An 18,694-nucleotide genomic window follows, 5' to 3' on the forward strand; every position below is an offset into this window, starting at 1 on the left:
TGAAAAGGAGATTTGTGTGTTGAGCAAAATATGTTTGACAGTTCTTCCAATAAGCAGGTACTCCTCTAGCAGAATTCTGTCTGACCCTCATCTTCAGTCTATACAAAGTATCAAATAAAATATTAAATTTAATCAAACAGAAAAAGCTATAATCTGATGTTTAAATTATATCTAGTTAGATGTAACACTCACTGTATATATTGGTATTTAAGCAGTAAAACCTAAACCCATTAAGAGTCAAGAAACCTAGCCACGGATGTGTTACAGCCTGTAATGTCTCTTTTACACTAAACCCTGTATCAAAAAGGAAAACAAGAGTATCTCCCTGCAGCACAAATATTGAATGCTTAGTCCACCTTCCTAAGCAAGGAAATCCAGGCAGGTTGGAGGGCAGGATTAAGAACACAATAAAACAAGATACTCCTCTCGCTAACAGAAAAACACTGAGATTAAAGATTCCAAGGTCCCAGGAGACGGAGAGGAGGAGAAAAAGACTGTAGAAGATATGCAAAATAGCTGAGATTCTTGCTCCCTCTAAAACAATGTTTTGAGACACTGACCATGTGTGTAGCAAGCAAAAGACAATCAACTGATACCCAATGTAAAATTAATTAATTTCCAATTGTGGAATTCTTTCCCCCAGCAATCCGTTCCTAAACAATCACATAAGGATTGCAAAATTGCTCAATATCTTTCCCTAACCTCCAAAACTAAGTTGGAAGAGCCCCCGTGGCATTCACAAAACAAAAAACACAAAGCAGCAGTCGAGGAGCAAAGTAAACAGCTAACAGCAAATTTCCATTCAAATTATGTTTAAAAAGGCCAATCCCTCGTGGCAGATATTGAATCTCTAGATTTCCCAGCTGATCCTCAGTCTGAGCTCTCCCCACAACCCCATTGTTTATAGTGATTCATGTCATTCTGAGTGTATTCATTGCAGTTCCTTCCTTTCAGACTCCTACTCAGATCTGATTCATTCAGCAACACCGAATCAGGGTTGGTTTGGTGCTGATGACATGGCTGAAAGTATCGAAGTGGAAAAGCAATCAGATTACTCCTTCTGCAAACCCTGTTAGCAACAAGAGGAATGGAACACGAAAGCACATCAGTTTAACAGAGTTTTCATAAAATGCTATAAAGTCTCTGCATATGCACCCACTAAGCGAAGCAGCTCCCACAGCAAAGCCGTCTAGACTGACTAAATTCTGGGCAGCCAAAGCTCTATCCTAGGTACGGTCAGAGGGGAGCAGTGAAGCCAGCACGTAAGTGCTGAAAAGCTGAAAGCAAGGATACCTTCTTTAGAAATGTTGCAACTGTTTCTCGTTTTGCTGCCGTGATACGCTTCACCCCCTCCGGTGACTGGACACGGATTATCTGCAGAGAATTAAAAGGTATGCTAGGTCACACAACAAAGCGATACTACGGCCTGTCCTGGTTTTGCTTTTGAGCAAAAGAAATTCCCCCCTTTTGAAGACATGAAACAAAGTGAGAATCATCACAACCTCTCACCACGCCCTTTTCACATGACCGAAGTCATTCTTTGGATGCAATCACAAAATTATGGGGGGGAAATTCACCTACCTTCCTCTAGGGATGTAACAGTGTAGTCGATTAACCAATAAGCAAAAGCTTATAGGTTAATGCTATAGACAACACACATTTCCCTCTCAAGTTCTTTTACGGAAGGACTGAACTAACTTGCAGCATTAAGGGTCATCTTCAATGTTATTTCAACATTACTGACAGTTGGCATCTATCTCCAATAAAGAGACTAAGAGAATTAAGTCATGAAGGCACAAGGCATTACTGGGAGATGTTAATAGGATTTCCACTGGAAAGATGTGCAAAGCCACCTGCTTTTGGGAAAAGGGGCCAGAGGCAATTGTTCCCATAAAGACAGGCTTGGCTATGGATCAGGACACAACCATCAGGATGTCTTACGCTTCTCCGGAGTGTGAAAGTGACTAACGCTCAGCCTGCACTTCAAACCAAAGTACCAAGCAGCAGGACATGCAGTGAAGGGTCACGCGGCGGCAAATACTATTACACACACCGATGTGCCCCTGGGAAGGACAGCAGGGCGCAGCACAAGGCCACCAGAGTGCTCCAGCATGCTCTCCTTCCAAGTTATTTTGTATTGCAACGCCAAAGTTCTGGGTGAATACATGGAGCATGCGAGAAACAAGGAATGCCTGTAAAAGACGATGATTTTGTTTAAATTGCTGCACTGTATCTTCCTGCAGAGAAGTGAGCACAACACAGAGGGCCAGATTAAATCACAGTACATTTCAGGGTGCACCATAAGGATTGAGGGTGACCCCGCCTTGCTTTGATGTTTCACACACACGGAACCCCAACCCTCATTCCATTTCCTGATTGGAAAGGCCCCTGCTTACATTTACTCAGCCTAGGAATGCCAAAATAAGACTCTACATATTTTTAAATGTTCAAGCTTCTCCCACTTTTGGGGCTTATTGAGAATATTGGATGGGCTAATGGGACCAAGGATGATGAAGTTTTTCTGCCCATGACTAAGAAGATGATGTCTCCACATAATTCCTAGGTGGCACTGGAATTAGTCAGAAATCAGAGCAGACAATTGAATATTTAACTGCCTGGCACTAGCATAGCGGCAGGGAGATAAACCAACAGGTCTTAATGCAAACCTTTTCCATAGAAATAGATGACAAATCAGCTGTGTTCCTTATTTTGGTGTCCTCAGCTCTGGACAGCATTTCAAACAAGACCAACACCAATGTCACAGTAACTAGCATGAAGCATGAAGGGGAGAAAAGGAATACTTTGCCAGAACTCAGTTAAAAAAGATGTTTGCTGCTACTCGGGTGAGGCAAGAAAATGCTAAGAGGAAGGTACTATCAGTAATGTCCAGATGCTGAAAGGAAGAGAGCTGCCAGTTGCTGTCTCACCATAGTTGCTCTGATAGGGCCTAACTCCTGGGTGATGTACCTTACAGGAGAGTAAGGTAGATGTTTGTGATTTTGGAAGTCAATGGAGACACTTGTTTTCAACAGCAAGCATCAGAAAGGAGGTTTTGCCTGACAGCTTTAGAAAGAAAAACTAAACACAAATCTGTTTTGTCACAAGTTTCCAGATTGTTTCAAACAGTTTAAACAACTTTTTTTGTTTTGTCAATTTCTACACCCAGTTCTCTCTCCATTGGCAAAACGATGACTGACATGGAAGAACACACCAGAGGCCAATGACCTACTGGGGCACTGGCATACAACAAGAGATCAACTGATTTAGCAATCCCTGAAACAAAAGAGATTGCTCCTAACAACAGGCAAGCTACAGGCCTATTGAGATAGACCTTTACGAAGAGTAAAGGAACTGTGTTTATAGACCTTTCCAGTTAAACCAGTTTCTAGCATGGCTAATAACTTCTTGTGGAGACAAAGCCAAACTGCATTAGAAGAAAAGCTTTCTAACCTAGATGCTGGCTAAAGCCAGAAGGTGGCTTTCAGAGTTTTAGCATGGCTCTGCCTCTAGCCAAAGGGGCCTTTGACTTGGAGGACTTTGGGAAATTCTCCCACTGCCATTCCTGGACACAAGTATTTTCATCCCAATGCCATCTAGACCGGCTCTAGAGAGCATGGTGGTAAACATACTGGCAGCTGGGCCAACATCAGTACTCTCACCCCTTCTATAACACCTGCTGCAGAACTGGTGGGAGAATTTTAAGAAAAAAAAAAGTTAAGAGTAAACAAGGGTTTAGGCACCATCTGCACTGGGATCAGGAGTTTCCCTGCGCCGTGTGGACACAGACTATGGCAGTGAAGTGTAAATGGGGGCGAAGAGGGAAGTCATAGTCTGGCGGGGAGTTACTAGACCGATCCAGCGCTCCAGGCACATGCAAAGCCTCGCACTTGACTGTTCCCGGGGACACGGTGCCTCCCCCCCAGCCCAGCCCCGCCGCGACTAGAACGCGCAGAGCATCCCCATTCCCGCACCCCCAGCACAAGCTAAAGGCTGGAGGGAGATGGGGGGGGGGGGGGGCCTGGAGCCGGGCTGGAGGGGGGGGGGGCCTGGAGCCGGGCTGGGGGCCGGTGAGAACCCTCGGCCTCGCTTCGGGGGGGGGGTTCTGAGTCGGGGGGAGGCTGAAGGGTCTCACGTGACCGCCGCGGCCGGGAGCAGCAGCTGAGGCGCCCCCTCCCTTGGGGGGCAACGGGCGGGGGGGGGCAGGGGGGGGGGCAGAGACAGAGCAGCAGCAGGAATTCACCCCCGCCACGGGGCGGGGGGGGGGCAGGCGGGGGCCCGGGACCGGGCGGCTCGGGCCCCCCCCCGCAAACCGCCGCTGCCCCCCCCCGGCCCCGACTCACGATCGTCTCCGCCATGGCGCTGCCGGCCCCGCCCGGCCTCCCGCGCCTGCTCCGGGGCCGGTTCCGAGCGGCCGCCTCCCGCCTGCGCCCGCGACCCGCCTTCCGCCCGCGGCCGCCGCCCCGCCGCAACGTTCCGGGCACGAACGGTCCCCCCCGCCTATAACCCCCCCCGGGCCGACAACCCCCCAGGACCCCTCCCCCCGGGCCCCGCTACCCCTCCCGGGTCCCCCTCATAACCCCCCTGGTCCCCCTTCATAACCCCTCCCCCCGGGCCCCGCTACCCCCCCGGGTCCCCCCTCATAACCCCTCCCTCCGGGCCCACTGACCCCCCCCCCGGGGTCCCCCTCCCCCTAACCCCCCCCCGGGCCAACAACCCCCCCATGACCCCTCCCCCCGGGCCCGCTACCCCCCGCCCCCTCATAGCCCCTCCCCCCGGGCCCCCCTCACCCCCCCCCCGGCCCGCCCCCCCCTATAACCCCCCCCCCCCCCCCGGGCCCCGCTACCCCCCCGGGTCCCCCCTCATAACCCCTCCCCCCGGGCCCCGCCCCTACCCCCCCCGGGCCCCCCCTCATAACCCCTCCCCCCGGGCCCCGCTACCCCCCCCCCGGGCCCCCTCATAACCCCTCCCCCCGGGCCCGCTACCCCCCCCGGGTCCCCCCTATAACCCCTCCCCCCGGGCCCCACTACCCCCCCCGGGTCCCCCTTATAACCCCTCCCCCCGGGCCCCGCTACCCCCCCCCCGGGTCCCCCTTATAACCCCTCCCCCCGGGCCCCGCTACCCCCCCGGGTCCCCCTCATAACCCCTCCCCCCGGGCCCCGCTACCCCCCCCCCCCGGGTCCCCCCTCATGGCCCCGCTAGCCCCCCCGGGTCCCCCTTATAACCCCTCCCCCCCGGGCCCTGCTACCCCCCGGGTTCCCCCTCATAACCCCTCCCCCCGGGCCCGCTACCCCCCCCCCGGGTCCCCCTTATAACCCCTCCCCCCGGGCCCGCTACCCCCCCCGGGTCCCCCTTATAACCCCTCCCCCCGGGCCCGCTACCCCCCCCCGGGTCCCCCTTATAACCCCTCCCCCCGGGCCCCGCAAAACCCCCAATTGTCTCACCCCATAACCCCTCCTCAGGTACCCCACAGAATCCTTCCTGGTCCCACCTCATAACCCCTCCCCATGTACCCCAGAGAACCCTAACCCAGTCCCACCCCATAACCCTGCCCCACATACTCCACGGGACCCCCAAGGGTACATCTAGATGACATGCCTCTGCTGACAGGCATGTAAAAGAGGCTACCCGAAATAGACAGTGAAGCGGGGATTTAAATATCCCCGGCATCATTAAAATAAAAATGGGCGCCGCGCTGTGCCGGCTCGGCTGATCGTCGGCACAGTGCGCGAGTCAAGACGCGGATCGGTCGACAGGGGAAGCCTTTGTTGACTGATCCTGTAAACCTCGTTTCATGAGGCATAAGGGAGCGGTCGACAAAGGCTTCCCTTGTTGATCGATCCACGTCTTGACTCGTGCGCTGTGCCGACGATCAGCCGAGCCGGCACAGCGCGGCGGCCATTTTTATTTTAATGATGCCGGGGATATTTAAGTCCCCGCTTCGTTGACTATGTCGGGTAGCCTATTTTGCATGCCTCTGTCGGCAGAGGCATGTAATCTAGATGTATCTCAATTGTCCCATCCCATAACCCCTCCCCATGTACCTCACAGAACCTCCCCCCGGTCCCACCCAACCCCCTTCCCAGGTACCCCACAAAATCCTCTCTAGTCCCACCTCTTAATCCTCCCCAGGTACCCCACAGAACCCCACTTGGTCCCACTCATACCCCCTCCCCACGTATCCCACAGTACCCCCCTCTGGTCCCAGCCCATAATTCCTCCCCCTAGTGGACCCCACTGAATCTCTCCCCACACAAATTTTCCACCTTCTAAATCATCCCTCATTGGTCCCACCCTCCCCCTATTTTCCCCCACTGTACACTGTTTCCCCTTCCTCTGGCAGTCCCTCCCCGCCACGCTCCTTGTGTGAAGGGTTCTGAGCCCCAGCGCAGTTCTGAGGATCCAGTGACTGAGGGTAGAGCCAGGCCCATGGCAGGAGCAGCCAGCCTGCTCTGCAGACTCGGGGTGCGGTGGGGGTGTCTCTCAGCCCATCACTGAATATTTAACAGAGGCGGCGCAGGCCCTGTTCATGCTGCAAAGGAGATGGTTCTTGGGCCTTTGGGAGCCACCGGTGGCTGCAATATTGATTGTTACCCTAGTGTAAAATACAGACCCCGTTATGAAATGCCTCTTGGATCCCCAGCCCTGGCAATGAAGAAGTCCTGCAGGCACAAATGATCCCCACCCAGCAGCCAAAAAGCCAGCTCGTAGGCAAATAATGAATGAAATAAATCAGGCCACAAATCCGAGCTCCCCTCCTGCCCATGGGAGTATACCCGCCGCCTTCCTCCACTACTGCAGCCTGCCAGTAGCCATTGGCTTTGGCCTTGGGTAGATCACGTACGTTTCATACAGGCGTGTTCTTTGACAAAGAGGAATGCTGGGGTGAGGTGGGTTAGGGTACAGCAGCCAAGAGCGCTCCGGCCTTTTGGTTACTGCAGACCAGCAACATTGTGTTGACTGTTCCCCACACACAGGGTTGCTAGATTCTGCTGGTTTCCATCCAGGTTGTATTTTTCCTACCAGTGTTACTAAGTGACAGGCATGGAAAGCCAGGGCCCGTGAAGGGAGGTGCATGCTGATTGCACACAACACTGACTGAGAGCCGGGCGCCCCCTCCACAGCCAAATCAAAGTGCTGCTACAATTCAATTGGCACACCCTGCGAACTGTAGGTAAGCTAGGGCAGTTAGCAAAAATACCCTATTCCAGCAGACCATCTTGGTTACGACAGTCTGGGGCGCACTGAGATGGAGGCCTGTCACTCACCTCAGTTGCCATCACGGCTGCAGATCAGTGGTTTCTAATTCCAACCTGCACTGCGCGGATCCCTGTAGGGGGGTCTGTGCAGAGTCTAACCTGTGTTGCTTCCCCTGCAGGCGGAGGGACGCCGCTCGGGAAGCAGCGTGGGCCGAGGGACGTACAGGCTGTCGGCAGGGCTATATGGTTTGGGGAGGTCCGTAACATTTTAATAGATTGAAGAGGGGTCTGTATCCTCAAAAAGGTTGGGAGCCACGGCTGTAGACCAGTGTTCCTCAACCTTTTTTTATAAAGTACCCCTTTTAAAAAAAATTATACATACCCCCAGTACCTACAGTTTTCAGACACACAATTTTTTTCTACCATTGCAACACATTGTTTAAACAACTTCATCATAGCCAGGGGAGTGATGACATTTTTGGGTGTAAAAGTACAACAATAATAAAGCGCTGTGAAACAAACAACAGTCAGTTTTCTCCAAATTTCAGTTGTGGTGACGTACCCCCCAGATTTCTCTCGAGTACCCCTAAGCGTATGTGTACCCCTGGTTGAGAAACACTGCTGTTGACGGATATGGGTGGGAGATGGTCACAGAGGGTATGTCTACACTACCCTCCTAGTTCGAACTAGCGGGGTAATGTAGGCATACCGCACTTGCAAATGAAGCCCGGGATTTGAATTTCCCGGGCTTCATTTGCATAAGCGGGGAGCCGCCATTTTTAAATGCCGGCTAGTTCGAACCCCGTGCCACGCGGCTACACGCGGCACAGAGTAGCTAGTTCGGATTAGGCTTCCTATTCCGAACTAGCTGTACTCCTCATTCCACGAGGAGTACAGCTAGTTCCGATTAGAAGCCTAATCTGAACTAGCTACTCCGTGACGCGTGTAGCCGCGCGGCACGGGGTTCAGACTAGCCGGGATTTAAAAATGGCGGCTCCCCGCTTATGCAAATGAAGCCCGGGAAATTCAAATCCCGGGCTTCATTTGCAAGTGCGGTATGCCTACATTACCCCGCTAGTTCGAACTAGGAGGGTAGTGTAGACATACCCTGAAATATTTAGGGCCTGGAACAACGAGGGTGTGGTACACTTACTCCAGGCCCTGAGCGGTATCCTTTGGCCAGAGGGCTAGCACTCCCTGCCTTCTCTCTGAAGAAGCGACCATCTGCCACGAATTGCAGCCTCTGGCTCCATTGCAAGAGACGCCCAGTTGCCCCTGTCAATAGGGAAGAGGAATGAAGCAGGAGGCTGCCAGTCCCCTAGGGTCCTTCCCGCAGGGTAAAATCACAAAACCGGCTGGTGAAAAGACCGGGCCATAGTGATGTGTGTCTACTGCCTCAGCGCTCTGCATGACCTCTGGCGTCTTTCAGCCCCTGTACGCTCTGGAGACTTGGGACTGGACCATACATTTGAGGATGGGGGTGGTGCTTGTTGGGGTGGGCCTGCCGTGGGCTGGGATGCTCATGCAGCGCCTCTCCATTCCCCTGGGAGCGCTCGCGCCAAAGGGCCTGCTGGAGGAGAGCAGGAATTGCGTATAATAGGGGCACCACCGGGGCGGACCGTGAGCCTAGGCAGACTTGCCACTCCTAGGCACCACATAGGTTCAGTGATGCACAGGGGACTATGGAGAACGGAGGCAGGGAACCTTTTTAGGGCTGGGGGCCACGTACAGGTGAAAAGCAAAAACCCTCCAAAACAAAACCTCAGTGATGTGGCCTCTGACTGCACACCATCACCTACGGGGGCCCAGGCTAGGACTGTGTGATCCAGCCCCATGGAAGGACAGTGGGGGGGCTGGAGAGCTAGAGCGGGTTCCCCAATTTGCAGGGGAGCCCTGAACCAGATGCAGGCAAGCTGGGGGCTGGATGCCTTAGGTTCCCCACCCCAGATTAAGAAGCTAATTAGCCTACCTTGTATCTAGCAATCCAGGGGGTTGGTCCCCAGGACTCTGCCAGGTTAGAGACATGGGTAACATTTTCAAAGACGCCCATGGCACCTACCTCCCATTGTTAGGGCTGCCAGATGGTTTCAACAAAAATACCGGACACACTTGACATGGCATCACGATCTACGTCACATCTTATTTAGAAAATACTGGACAGTTCTATTTTCTTGTTTCTATTTTCTCAATTTGTTTCCCGAACAGAAAGCTCAAATATCGGACTGTCCAGTTCAAAACTGGACACCTGGCAACCCTACCCATTTTCAAAAGTGACTGTGGGCATGTCTACGCTACAGCCACTCCGGCACCGCCGCTACACCACGCCCATGGCAGTACCATGGGGTACCTGTTAGTACACCATGGAAGGGGGTTTCTGTCTATGTAGGTAAGGTACAAGAGGCGGTAGCAAAGTCAATGGGAGAATTCTTCCTTCAACCTATCCACAGCTACACCAGGGCAAGGTCGACCTAACTATAGGACTCGGAGTGAAATTTCTTTTTGCAGCAAGGTGGCTGATCTAATTTTTAATAGGCGAGGCCCAAGCGCTGTCGGCTTGCGACGAGCTCCAGTCTCTCAGGGCACGTCTACCTTGGGGAGTTATTTCGAAATAACACGGTGAGCGTCCACACAGCAAGCCCGTTGTTTCGAGAGGCTTTCGAAATAGCGGGCTTGTTATTTCGCAATAATCACCCCGGCTTGCGAGGAGGAAGAACGTCTGTTTCAAAATCGTTATTTCGGGAGGTACTATTTCGAAGTAATCGCGTCGTGTAGACATAGCCTCAGGTGGCCACGTCACTTGAAAAAGGGCCTACGGGTGGGGTCTAGACTATTCCTGTAGCCAGGAGAGCTGCGTTGGACGGGGCGGGGAAGAGGAGTGACCCTTGAATGGCGGAGGGGGACTGGCAAAAGCCCCCCGTGCAGGCACAACAGTGGTGGCGAAACGGCACTGTCAGCAGTCGCGTCTGTGGCTGGGAGGCTGGATTAACACAAATGCAGGTTGGTGGGTCTAAGCGGCTCAGGAACGTGCTGGCAGAGCATCCAGGCAGCGTGAGCAAATGCTCACCGTGCGAATTTGACCCTGCGTGCCTAAGGCGGGGATTTTCATAGGCCCCAAACAGAACAAGGTGCCTAAATCTCATTAACTTCCAGTGAAAGTTGGGGGCGCCTTGTGCCTTTGAAAATCTCCTTATAAGTCGCTTTTGGAAACTGGCCGGAGGCTCCTGAGTCCCAAAGGCTCCCAAGTCACCCAGGCTCGTGTCCTTCAAGGTGTTGAGGGGGCCAGCGCCCAGCGATTTCCTTAGGCGTGTTTGAAAAGTTCCCCCCGGGCGCTAAGACAACGCAAAGCACCTGCTTTCCCCGGGCCAGCTGGACGACAGCGAAGTCGGTGGGAGCAGGAGGCAGCTCTCAGCCTGCTTCTGTCCCCGGGGCGGGGTGTGCGTCTGACATCACTGACACCGCCTCAGGTGTGCCCTGGAGAAACAAAGGTCTGTAGCGTAGTCTCAGGGGGTCCCATGGCACCTTAGGGACTCACCAAACTACAGAGAAGCCTGAGCTTTTGTGGGTAAAACCCACTTCCCCAGCCGTCCCATGAGGTGGGTTTTACCCACCCACGTGCCTGAGTCTCTGAGGTGCCACGGGGCCAGGCCTTGTTTTTCGCTCTGACATGGCCATTTGATTGCTTTTCGCAGCCGTCTAGCCACGTAACCTTGGAGTATGCCCAGCGATGTGGCAAGGCAGTGCCTCCGCAGCTCAAGGACGGATGCACTCAGAGCAGGCGAGGCCGCATGGGCCTCTTGAATTGCAGGGGCGCCTTAAGCCCTGAAATGTGACTTCTCACATGATAGGAGCCTGACTGAAGTGTCTGCCCAGCCCCGGAGCTCTGAGTACTCCGTTCCCAGCGCCAGCTCGGGAGCCTTCCCGCCGGCTGCAGGATGACAGCCAGCCCCGGCCTGGCCAGCCCCGCGGGGAAGCTCTTGGGGTCCGTCACCCCCTTTGCTAGGCAGGTTTCCTTTCGGGAGGTGAAGGCGGAAGATGAGAGGAGCCTGTTGCTACCTAAGGTAACCCTGGGTGTGTGCGGCGCGCCGGCTTTGCGCCCCTCTTTGGCGTACGCAGAGGTCTCCGGAGACTCGGCTTCCCCTCAGACCCGGGACAGATTCCCGGGGTGGTTAGGGTCTCCTGGAAATAGGGAGGCGAAATCGCTGGGCGCGAAGCTCTCTTCTCTGTCAGGGAGGGGCGCCCCCAGAGCAGCACCGCTGAAGTTCAGGAGCCACCCTGGACTTGTGCCGATGAGCCGGATTCTTGCTCTGGTTTAAACCTCAAAGGTTACGACATTTCCCCAAGCTCCTTAGCACCCCTCAATTCTGCTCTCCATCTGCCGCCTGCTCCCCTCCCCGGGCCTGCCTCTCACGGATCCGGTCTGCCATCAGGCCCAGCAAGCGGAGGTGGGACCTGGAGGCCTTGCTGGCGGGGGGGAGGGGGGGGGGCAGGCATGAGGCTGGGGTCAGATTTCAGCCTCCAGCCCCTGGGCTAAGAATGGGGAGGAACCGGCCTGCCTCAGCCCTCTCCCTGGTTCCTCCTTCCTCCATCTGGCTGCCACTAAACCCTTCCGCTGGGCGTCCCGGTGAGTCGTCAGGCCGGTTTGTGCTTCGCTGCTCTGTCATTTTCGCAGGGGGGCCACTTAGTGAATTTTGGTAGGTGGTCACAGACCGGCTCCCCCCCCCCCAGAAGGGACAGGGCTGGAGATTAACCTCCCCCCAGAATTGTTTGGGGCCAGAGGCTTTGAATTAGAAACACGGCCCCGCTGCTGCCGCATTGCCTGGCAGCAACCTAGGGATGCTGTGGCTATTTGCAGGGATAATGGCTCCGGCCCCCGCCAGGGTAGCATCGCACCCAGGAGCTGTGAGCCGCTTAAATAGGATCCGGCTGCCTGAGCCACCACCTGGAAATTCGGCAGCAGGCTAGGAATAGGAAGCAGCCAGCTGCCGTCCGCAGGCCAGATCCGAGCGTGACGTGGGCCAGATCCAGCCCCCGGGCCGCATCTTGCCCAGCCCTGTCCTAGCAGGCCTGAGAAACTCGCTGCACCTGACGCTCCGCTGCCATGGCGCCCGCCCAAACCGTGACAGAAGGTGTCAACGGCAAGCCGATGACGCGCTGGCCACCGCAGCATAGGGACTGGCCTGTCCTGGCACGGAAGGGGCGCTGTGAGCAGAGAGAATGTTTTCGAGTCTGGAGCAAGGCCGAGGGGGCCAACAGCTCTCAGCCGGCCAGAGCCACGTGCGGTCCCCGGCCCTGTCGGTGGTGGGAGCGTCGGGGGGCCAACGCGGAGGAGTCCGGTGGGGGCGGGACGGGAGAGCGGACGGGCATGCGAGCTCCCGGCGGTGGGAGCAAAGACGATACACACTGGGGTATGGAAGGAGAAGCAGAGGAACATGCCGTTCTCCGTTTGCACAGGAAGCCCCTTGCAGGGCCTGGGGAAATCCGAGTCAGCGGGCTCCTGGTACGACTGAAAACCCGCAGCTCGGGCTAGTCAGGGAAGGGTGTAGCCGCCCGGCCGGCTCTTCGGGGACAGCGGCGTCGGCGGTGCCTGCGAGCGTCCAGAGCCGGGCTGGCAGAGAGAGGCTGCTGAGGCATTTAGGGACTAGGGGACCCGTGGGCACCTGCACGGCAGAGCACAGGCTGACGGAGCTTCCAGGCAGAGTGTCTGGGGGCTGGCACCAGTTGAGAGCCAGTGGGCAGTGGCCCGGTGGGATGCAGTGTCAGTACCTTGCTGGTTGCTGTGCTTGGGCTGCGGGTGACCCCTACTGGCCTCTGTCTGTAAGCACGGCCCAGCGGGGGGGCACCTGGAGGGCCCCCATGACAGTGACCAAACCGGTTAAGGGAAGGGATGGTACAAAGGACGGGAGTGTGCGGGGGAAGGGTCAGTTTCTGGCTGGAATCATGAAGGAGATGGACTAAGGAAGCGGCTGGGAGTCTAAGGGCCCAGAAACCCCATCTCAAGGGGTCGGAGGCATCCTGGCCCAGACTCCTGTAGCCACGTCACGTCTGTGCTGTAACCCCCTCGATTCTACTGGCTGGTGGGGGCTGAGGCTGCGTGATTGCCGTACTATGGGAACGTGCAGCACCCAGCACCGCGGGGAAGCACTGGCACTGGGCAGGGGCCAGCAGCCATGCAGGGCATGGGGGCGGCTAGGGTGCAGGGCAGGGGTCAGTGGCCAGGTGGGCATGGAAGGGGCGGGGCCTTGGGAGAAAGGGGCGGGGCTTTGGGAGAAAGGGGCGGAGCCAGGGCTTGCCTCCACAAGCTCCCTGATCACCCCCCACCCATGGTCCCCGTTCTTAAGCCAGGGCTGTGCTGGGAGAACCGATCTGTAACCCAGTGCGCTAAGATCCTCCTTAAGGGTCAACGCCAGGGAGGCTGCAAAAAAATAGCTGCAGAGTGTGGAGGAGGGCGAGAGAGGAGAGCGGCCCGAGGCCGGGAATGACCTGCTCTCGCTCTCCCACCCCTCAGGCCCCCAGAGCAGGCAAGCGGCTTTCTTCAGCGCCTGGCCCAGGCCCCTGGCTCTCGCTCGCTGGAGATGCCGATGTCGGGTGGCCTGAGAAGCACCCAGGAGCCTGGGATCTGCCGCCGCCCCCCAGACACAGTCTGGAGCCCTGCGGCTCCTGCGTCAAGTACCTGGCCACCTTCTGGAACCTCGTCTTCTCCGGGCTGGGTTTGCTGCTCCTGGCCTTTGGGGTCTGGGGGCTGCTGGACAAGGAGTCCCTGGGGAGTGAGCGTGTGGCCCACCTGGGCTCGGACCCCATGCTCTTCTGCGTCCTGCTGGGTCTGGCCGTCAGCACCGTCTCCCTGGCAGGCTGCCTGGGAGCCCTGTGCGAGAACCCCTGCCTGCTCAAGTTCTTCACCGGGGGGGTGGTCGCCTTCGTCCTCCTGGAGACGCTGGGCGGGCTGGTCTTGTATTCGCAGAGACACCAGGTCCGGGGCTCCCTGCTGCTGGCTGTGCAACGGTACCAGGACGACCCCGACCTGAGATTCCTCATGGACGAGCTTCAGGCGGGCTTGCAGTGCTGCGGCGTGGAGACCTACCGGGACTGGGCCAGGAACCTGTGAGTGCCCAGGGCTGGGGGAGCCGCGCAGGGAGGGGGGCAGCAGAGCGCGGCAGCATCCCTTGCCCCAATGCGCCTGGTTCCCATTCGGTTCCTTCCGCCAGCCCCAGATCCAGCCACGTGCTGCTCGGGGCCGGGGTCTCCCTCGATCCCGCTGCAGCCTCTCCCGGCCTGGGGCGACGGAGCCCGAAGCTGCAGCCCTGGCTTCTCTCTGCTCACAGCCATCGCACTACCCCGCCCCAGAGCCGTGGGTCCGCTCGGGTCACCCCGGGCCGGCTGACGGCGTCTCCTTGTTCCCACGCAGGTATTTTAACTGCAGCTCGCCCGGGGTGCAAGCCTGCGGCGTCCCCGCCTCCTGCTGCCTGCATCCCCGGGAGAACGGCACCATCCCCAACTCCCAGTGCGGCTTTGGCGCCCTGGGCCTGCAGGAGTTCCAGGCCCAAAGCCTCGTCTACCTGGGGGGCTGCCTGCCTGAGCTGAGCCGCTGGCTGCGTGGTCACCGGGGCGCGCTGAGCGCCTGCGTCGTGCTGCTCGTCCTGCTGGAAGTGGGAAGTTTGCTGCTGGTGGCCAAGCTGCTGGCGGAGCTGGCGCTGGTCAGAGCGCGGCCGCGAGGGGCGTGGTGACTCACCGGGCGCAGCTGGAGGCCAGGGCCGGGTCCCGGGGCTGGTGTGATTGAAAGGGGGACTCGGAACCGCTCGCCAGCATGGGGGCTCTGAGGCCTGGCTCCGGGGGTGTCTCTTCGGCGGGAATCCAAACCTGGCTGGGGGGCTCGGGGTCACCCCCTCGTGGGCGCGCTGACTCCAGTGGGAAATGGCTCTGCCACCAGTCTGTGCCACGGGAGAGGGCCGCGCCAAGCCCCTGGGTGGGAGGGGAGGGGGAGTTTGTTCTGTGACTGCCGGTACGGGCAGTAAGCGTAAGAACGGCCAGATGGCTCAGCCCAAAGGCCCATCCAGCCCCGGGTCCTGTCTGCCAACAGTGGCCAGTGCCAGGGGCCCCAGAGGGAGCGAACAGACCAGGGAACCATCCCGTGATCCCTCCTCTGTCACCCCATCCCAGCTTCTGACACACAGGCCAGGGACACCATTCCTGCCCATCCTGGCTAATAGCCCTTGATGGACTGAACTTCCATGTATTTACCAAGCTCTTTTTTGAATGCTGTTGAAGTCCTGCTCTTCACAACATCCCTCGTCAAGGAGTTCCACAGGTTGGACTTTACCTGGTAGCGGGAACTCCACTCGCCCCACTGAGCCTGCTTCAGCTGCTCCCAGGCTGCGGGAGATCAGAGCGGCAGGGCGTGCGCAGGAGTAACGGGTCAACGGCACCACACCGGTCTCTGGCTGCTCATGGGAGACCCTCTCTCGCCAGCTCTGACCTCAGTCCCGGAGTGGGGACCCCAGGCCTTGGGGCTAGCAGCATGGATCCTGTGCCACCCGATCTGCAGCCCACGTGTAAATGCGGCCGCCGCCCATCTCCTGCTGTGGGAAGCTTTGTAGTTACGTGGCAAATAAATGTCTGGCTGTACCGTGGCGGTGGCAGAGGGGAGTGACCAGCGTTCCCTGGGAGCTGTGCGCTGCGGCAGCCGCCCAGAAGAGATTCCACTGCCGCCCAGCTGATGAGCAGAGCGCCCACTGCCCTGTGTGTCTAGGGGTGGTGCCCATCCACACATGCCTTGGTGCACAGAATAAAATTTATTCCACACAGATGGAAGAAATGAGAGGGAATGTTGGGCGTGACTGGGATGGGGCTCCCTCCCCCCGCCCCGCTGAGAGAATCCACGCTGGGAAGCCGGCTCGAGTGAGCTCACGAGGAGTGACTATCTCCCCCTCCTCTAGTCCCGCCCTTAGAAACCGCTGCTGCGCCCGCTGGTGGCTACCTTGCCTCCCCTTGCACCCACTCCTGGTGGGGGACGTGAATGGCCAGACTGTCCGGCTCTCAGCGGGGGCGGGGGTTACCGCTGACCGGCCTGCAGAGCCCAGCAGGGACGCCCCTTGAGTGCTCCGCGTGCTGGCTGCCCCCTCCGGCCTGCGCTGCCCAGCCCTGCTCCTCCCTCCCCCTGTGTGTCTGCCCCAGGGCCCGTCTGTCCTGGCCCCAGGGGAACCGCGGGCTGCCTTGGTGTGCGGCGCACGGGGACTGTTCAGGCAGGGCTCTGTGCTGAGGGGGGACCCGGGCCAGCTGCTGCCCCCCTGGCCCCTTGGCACCGCTGTATCCACTCCCCCGCCCGGCGCCCCTGTGCCTGCTCCCAACGCCTCGCCCCCCTCCTTTCACCCGAGCTTGTGCTACCTTGTGGAGCCCAGCCCCGGCTCCTCACCGACTGTCCATGCAGCCTGCAGGCGGGGAGGGGGCCTCTGCTCCTCCCCAGAGGGGCTGCATTTCACGGGGGCTGCCTGCTCCTTGCCCGAGAAGCACTTTCTGAGGGAGGGGCGGGGAGGTCACACCCCAGAAAGCCGGAGAACTGCGGGGCCGGGGGCACAGCTGCGTGAAAGCCAGCTCGCCAACCAAGGAGGCAGGGCTCGGGGGGGGCTGGTATAAACCAACCCCATCTTAAAGCTACCCTGGCTCTTGGCCTGCTGCCCTGCCCTACCAGCCCGAGGGGGCACAGAGGGCTGGGAGGAGCAGCACGCAGACCACTGCTAACATGCACCCGAGGGACCGCTCTACCGCTCACACTGCGGCCAGACGGGGCAGGGCGTGTTTATTCTAGAGTTGCCCCACGGCGGGCTGGGTCGCGACACCCCCGGGGGCTGCCGTGACGCACGAGGCCCGGGCCAGCTAGATGATGCCGTATTGCGCCAGCTCGTGCAGCTCCAGGTGGCTGAAAGCTTCCCAGGGGCAGATCACGGTGATATCTGTAAGGGGGAAGGAGGAGAGAGGGGCAGGGTCAGTGGGCGCCGGGGTCTGGGCTGTGGCGTGCTTAGCTCGAGACATCACTCTTGCTTTCCAGTGCGGCTCAGCGCCCCGGGGCTGGGGGGGGGGCTCCCAGGGGCGCGCTGCCCTTGCCACCCAGCTGCAGGGCGGATGAGCTGGCGCAGGGAATTCAGACAAGTTCCCGTCCTGCTTTGGGCCACATGTGAAAAGGCCGGGGGGGAGGGCGTGTCTGGTTCCATTTACCCCCAGCAAAGCCAGCCTGGGGGGGGAAGGGTTCCAGCACACGGAGAGCTGGGGGTGGTGGAAATGGGGGGAGGGTTGCACAGCTGTGGGCCGGGGCCGGGCCAGGGTGCTCGGCAGAGCGGGCTGGGGGCAGCCTGCCTACAGTTAATGCTCCCATTCGTTGGCAGCCCCCCCCCCCACAACCAGGCATATCCCAGCGGCTCGGTTACCTGTTCCCAGCCCCTCCATGCCGGGGATGTCATCGCCGAACCTGGGAGGAGACACAGCGTTACAGCCGCCCCGCCCTGGCCTCTACACCAGCACGGCCGGGAGCGGGGTGGGACGAGGGGCTGAAGAGAACATCTCCAGCCACTTCCCCTCCCGGGCTTAGCGGCCGGCCTGGCCTTGGACCAGCCCGGTGCCTGATCCCCCCTGCCGTGGGGCCCTTTGCACCCCAAGGAGAACCAGGGTCTGGCCTAGGAGCCTTTGTGGAAGGCCCCGGATGCCCAGGCCCCGTCTGCTCAGCAGCGTCCTGGGCTGGCTGCGTCTCCCTGGCTGTGCCCTGGAGAAAACAGCCATGACTGTGGCTCTCAGGGGCGATGGGCCGGTCTCCCCCGTCTTGCAGCAGTTCAGGGCTCTCTCCTGTCTCTGAAGTCCCCCCCAAGGTCTCCCCGGAGCCAGCTGCTCTGAGGGGCTGACCTGGTCAGGCTGCCTGCCCTGCCCTCCTGCATCGCGGGACTGTCTTGCCGACCCGAGGCCCCTCTTGCTTCACGCGGGTTCCCCTAAAGGCCGGTGCTGGGGGTGAGAGCGGCTGGGGGTGGAGCATTCTCACGGCAGAGCCCCACCCCCAAGCTCGCTGGGGATGCCCGGGGGTCCCGGCCGATGCTGCTGGGGTGGGGCGAGTCACCGCTGGCATCTGCAGGAGACCGCGCCCTGCCTGCTCACTGGTACGGGCAGGGGGACCGGCCTGCTCGCCCTCTGTGCTCACCCTTGGATTCCCTTCTTGGGCGGCTTGCTCTTGAACTGCCTGGTTTGTCGCTGCTTGAACTTGGGGGGCCCTTTCCTGGGGGTGACCGGCCCGCCGGTTACCCTGGTGGCTGACTTGATCTCTAGCTTGGGGGGCTCCAAGCTCATGGCAGCGGCGGGGACTCGGCTGTCAACGCAGGCTCCCGGCTCCAAGTCCCGGCGTCTCCACGCAGGTCCCTGCCGGTCGCACCTTCGGAGGCAGAAAGGAGAGAATGGGCCGTGAAAGGGGAGCCGGATGGCGGCCCTGGTGCAGGCTGAGACGTGCCCCCAGTGCAAGCGTTTGACTG

General features: G+C 58.8%; 3 protein-coding genes across 3 annotated transcripts in view; 1 reads left to right on the forward strand and 2 right to left on the reverse strand.

Moving 5' to 3' along the window:
* The window catches only part of NPLOC4 (NPL4 homolog, ubiquitin recognition factor), a 49,501-nt gene extending 45,002 nt beyond the window's left edge, over positions 1-4,499 (reverse strand). The window contains exons 1-2 of the mRNA XM_075904055.2: positions 4,341-4,499; positions 1,294-1,374 (exon numbers count right to left, since the gene is read on the reverse strand). Of these exons, the coding sequence (XP_075760170.1) occupies positions 1,294-1,374; positions 4,341-4,355 (96 nt within the window). The 5' untranslated portion in view covers positions 4,356-4,499. The remainder of the gene's footprint in view (positions 1-1,293; positions 1,375-4,340) is intronic.
* A 6,121-nt stretch (positions 4,500-10,620) lies between these two features.
* TSPAN10 (tetraspanin 10) lies at positions 10,621-15,820 on the forward strand. The gene is made up of 3 exons (XM_075904051.2): positions 10,621-11,254; positions 13,702-14,294; positions 14,599-15,820. Exons 1-3 carry the CDS (start codon positions 11,129-11,131, stop codon positions 14,915-14,917), a joined length of 1,038 nt encoding a protein of 345 aa, XP_075760166.2. The 5' UTR covers positions 10,621-11,128; the 3' UTR covers positions 14,918-15,820.
* Positions 15,821-16,969: 1,149 nt separating this feature from the next.
* On the reverse strand, positions 16,970-18,694 carry PDE6G (phosphodiesterase 6G). The gene is made up of 3 exons (XM_089771886.1): positions 18,370-18,694; positions 17,612-17,652; positions 16,970-17,140 (listed from the first exon to the last, which is right to left on the reverse strand). The coding sequence occupies exons 1-3, from the start codon at positions 18,513-18,515 to the stop codon at positions 17,064-17,066; spliced, it is 264 nt and encodes an 87-aa protein (XP_089628012.1). The 5' UTR covers positions 18,516-18,694; the 3' UTR covers positions 16,970-17,063.

Source organism: Pelodiscus sinensis, chromosome 20 (genome assembly GCF_052426305.1).
Source record: "Pelodiscus sinensis isolate ZL-2025 chromosome 20, ASM5242630v1, whole genome shotgun sequence".
NCBI lineage: Eukaryota > Metazoa > Chordata > Testudines > Trionychidae > Pelodiscus > Pelodiscus sinensis.

Bases quoted from the DNA above. Each gene is read 5' to 3' on its own strand.
- PDE6G (XM_089771886.1), bottom strand. From the start codon at position 18,515: ATGAGCTTGGAGCCCCCCAAGCTAGAGATCAAGTCAGCCACCAGGGTA. The intron at 17,653-18,369 runs GTGAGCACAGAG...GTCTCCTCCCAG, and splicing joins CCCAAGAAGGGAATCCAAGG to GTTCGGCGATGACATCCCCG. The intron at 17,141-17,611 runs GTAACCGAGCCG...TCCCCCTTACAG, and splicing joins CATGGAGGGGCTGGGAACAG to ATATCACCGTGATCTGCCCC.
- TSPAN10 (XM_075904051.2), top strand. From the start codon at position 11,129: ATGACAGCCAGCCCCGGCCTGGCCAGCCCCGCGGGGAAGCTCTTGGGG. The intron at 11,255-13,701 runs GTAACCCTGGGT...CCCACCCCTCAG, and splicing joins GGAGCCTGTTGCTACCTAAG to GCCCCCAGAGCAGGCAAGCG. The intron at 14,295-14,598 runs GTGAGTGCCCAG...GTTCCCACGCAG, and splicing joins CGGGACTGGGCCAGGAACCT to GTATTTTAACTGCAGCTCGC.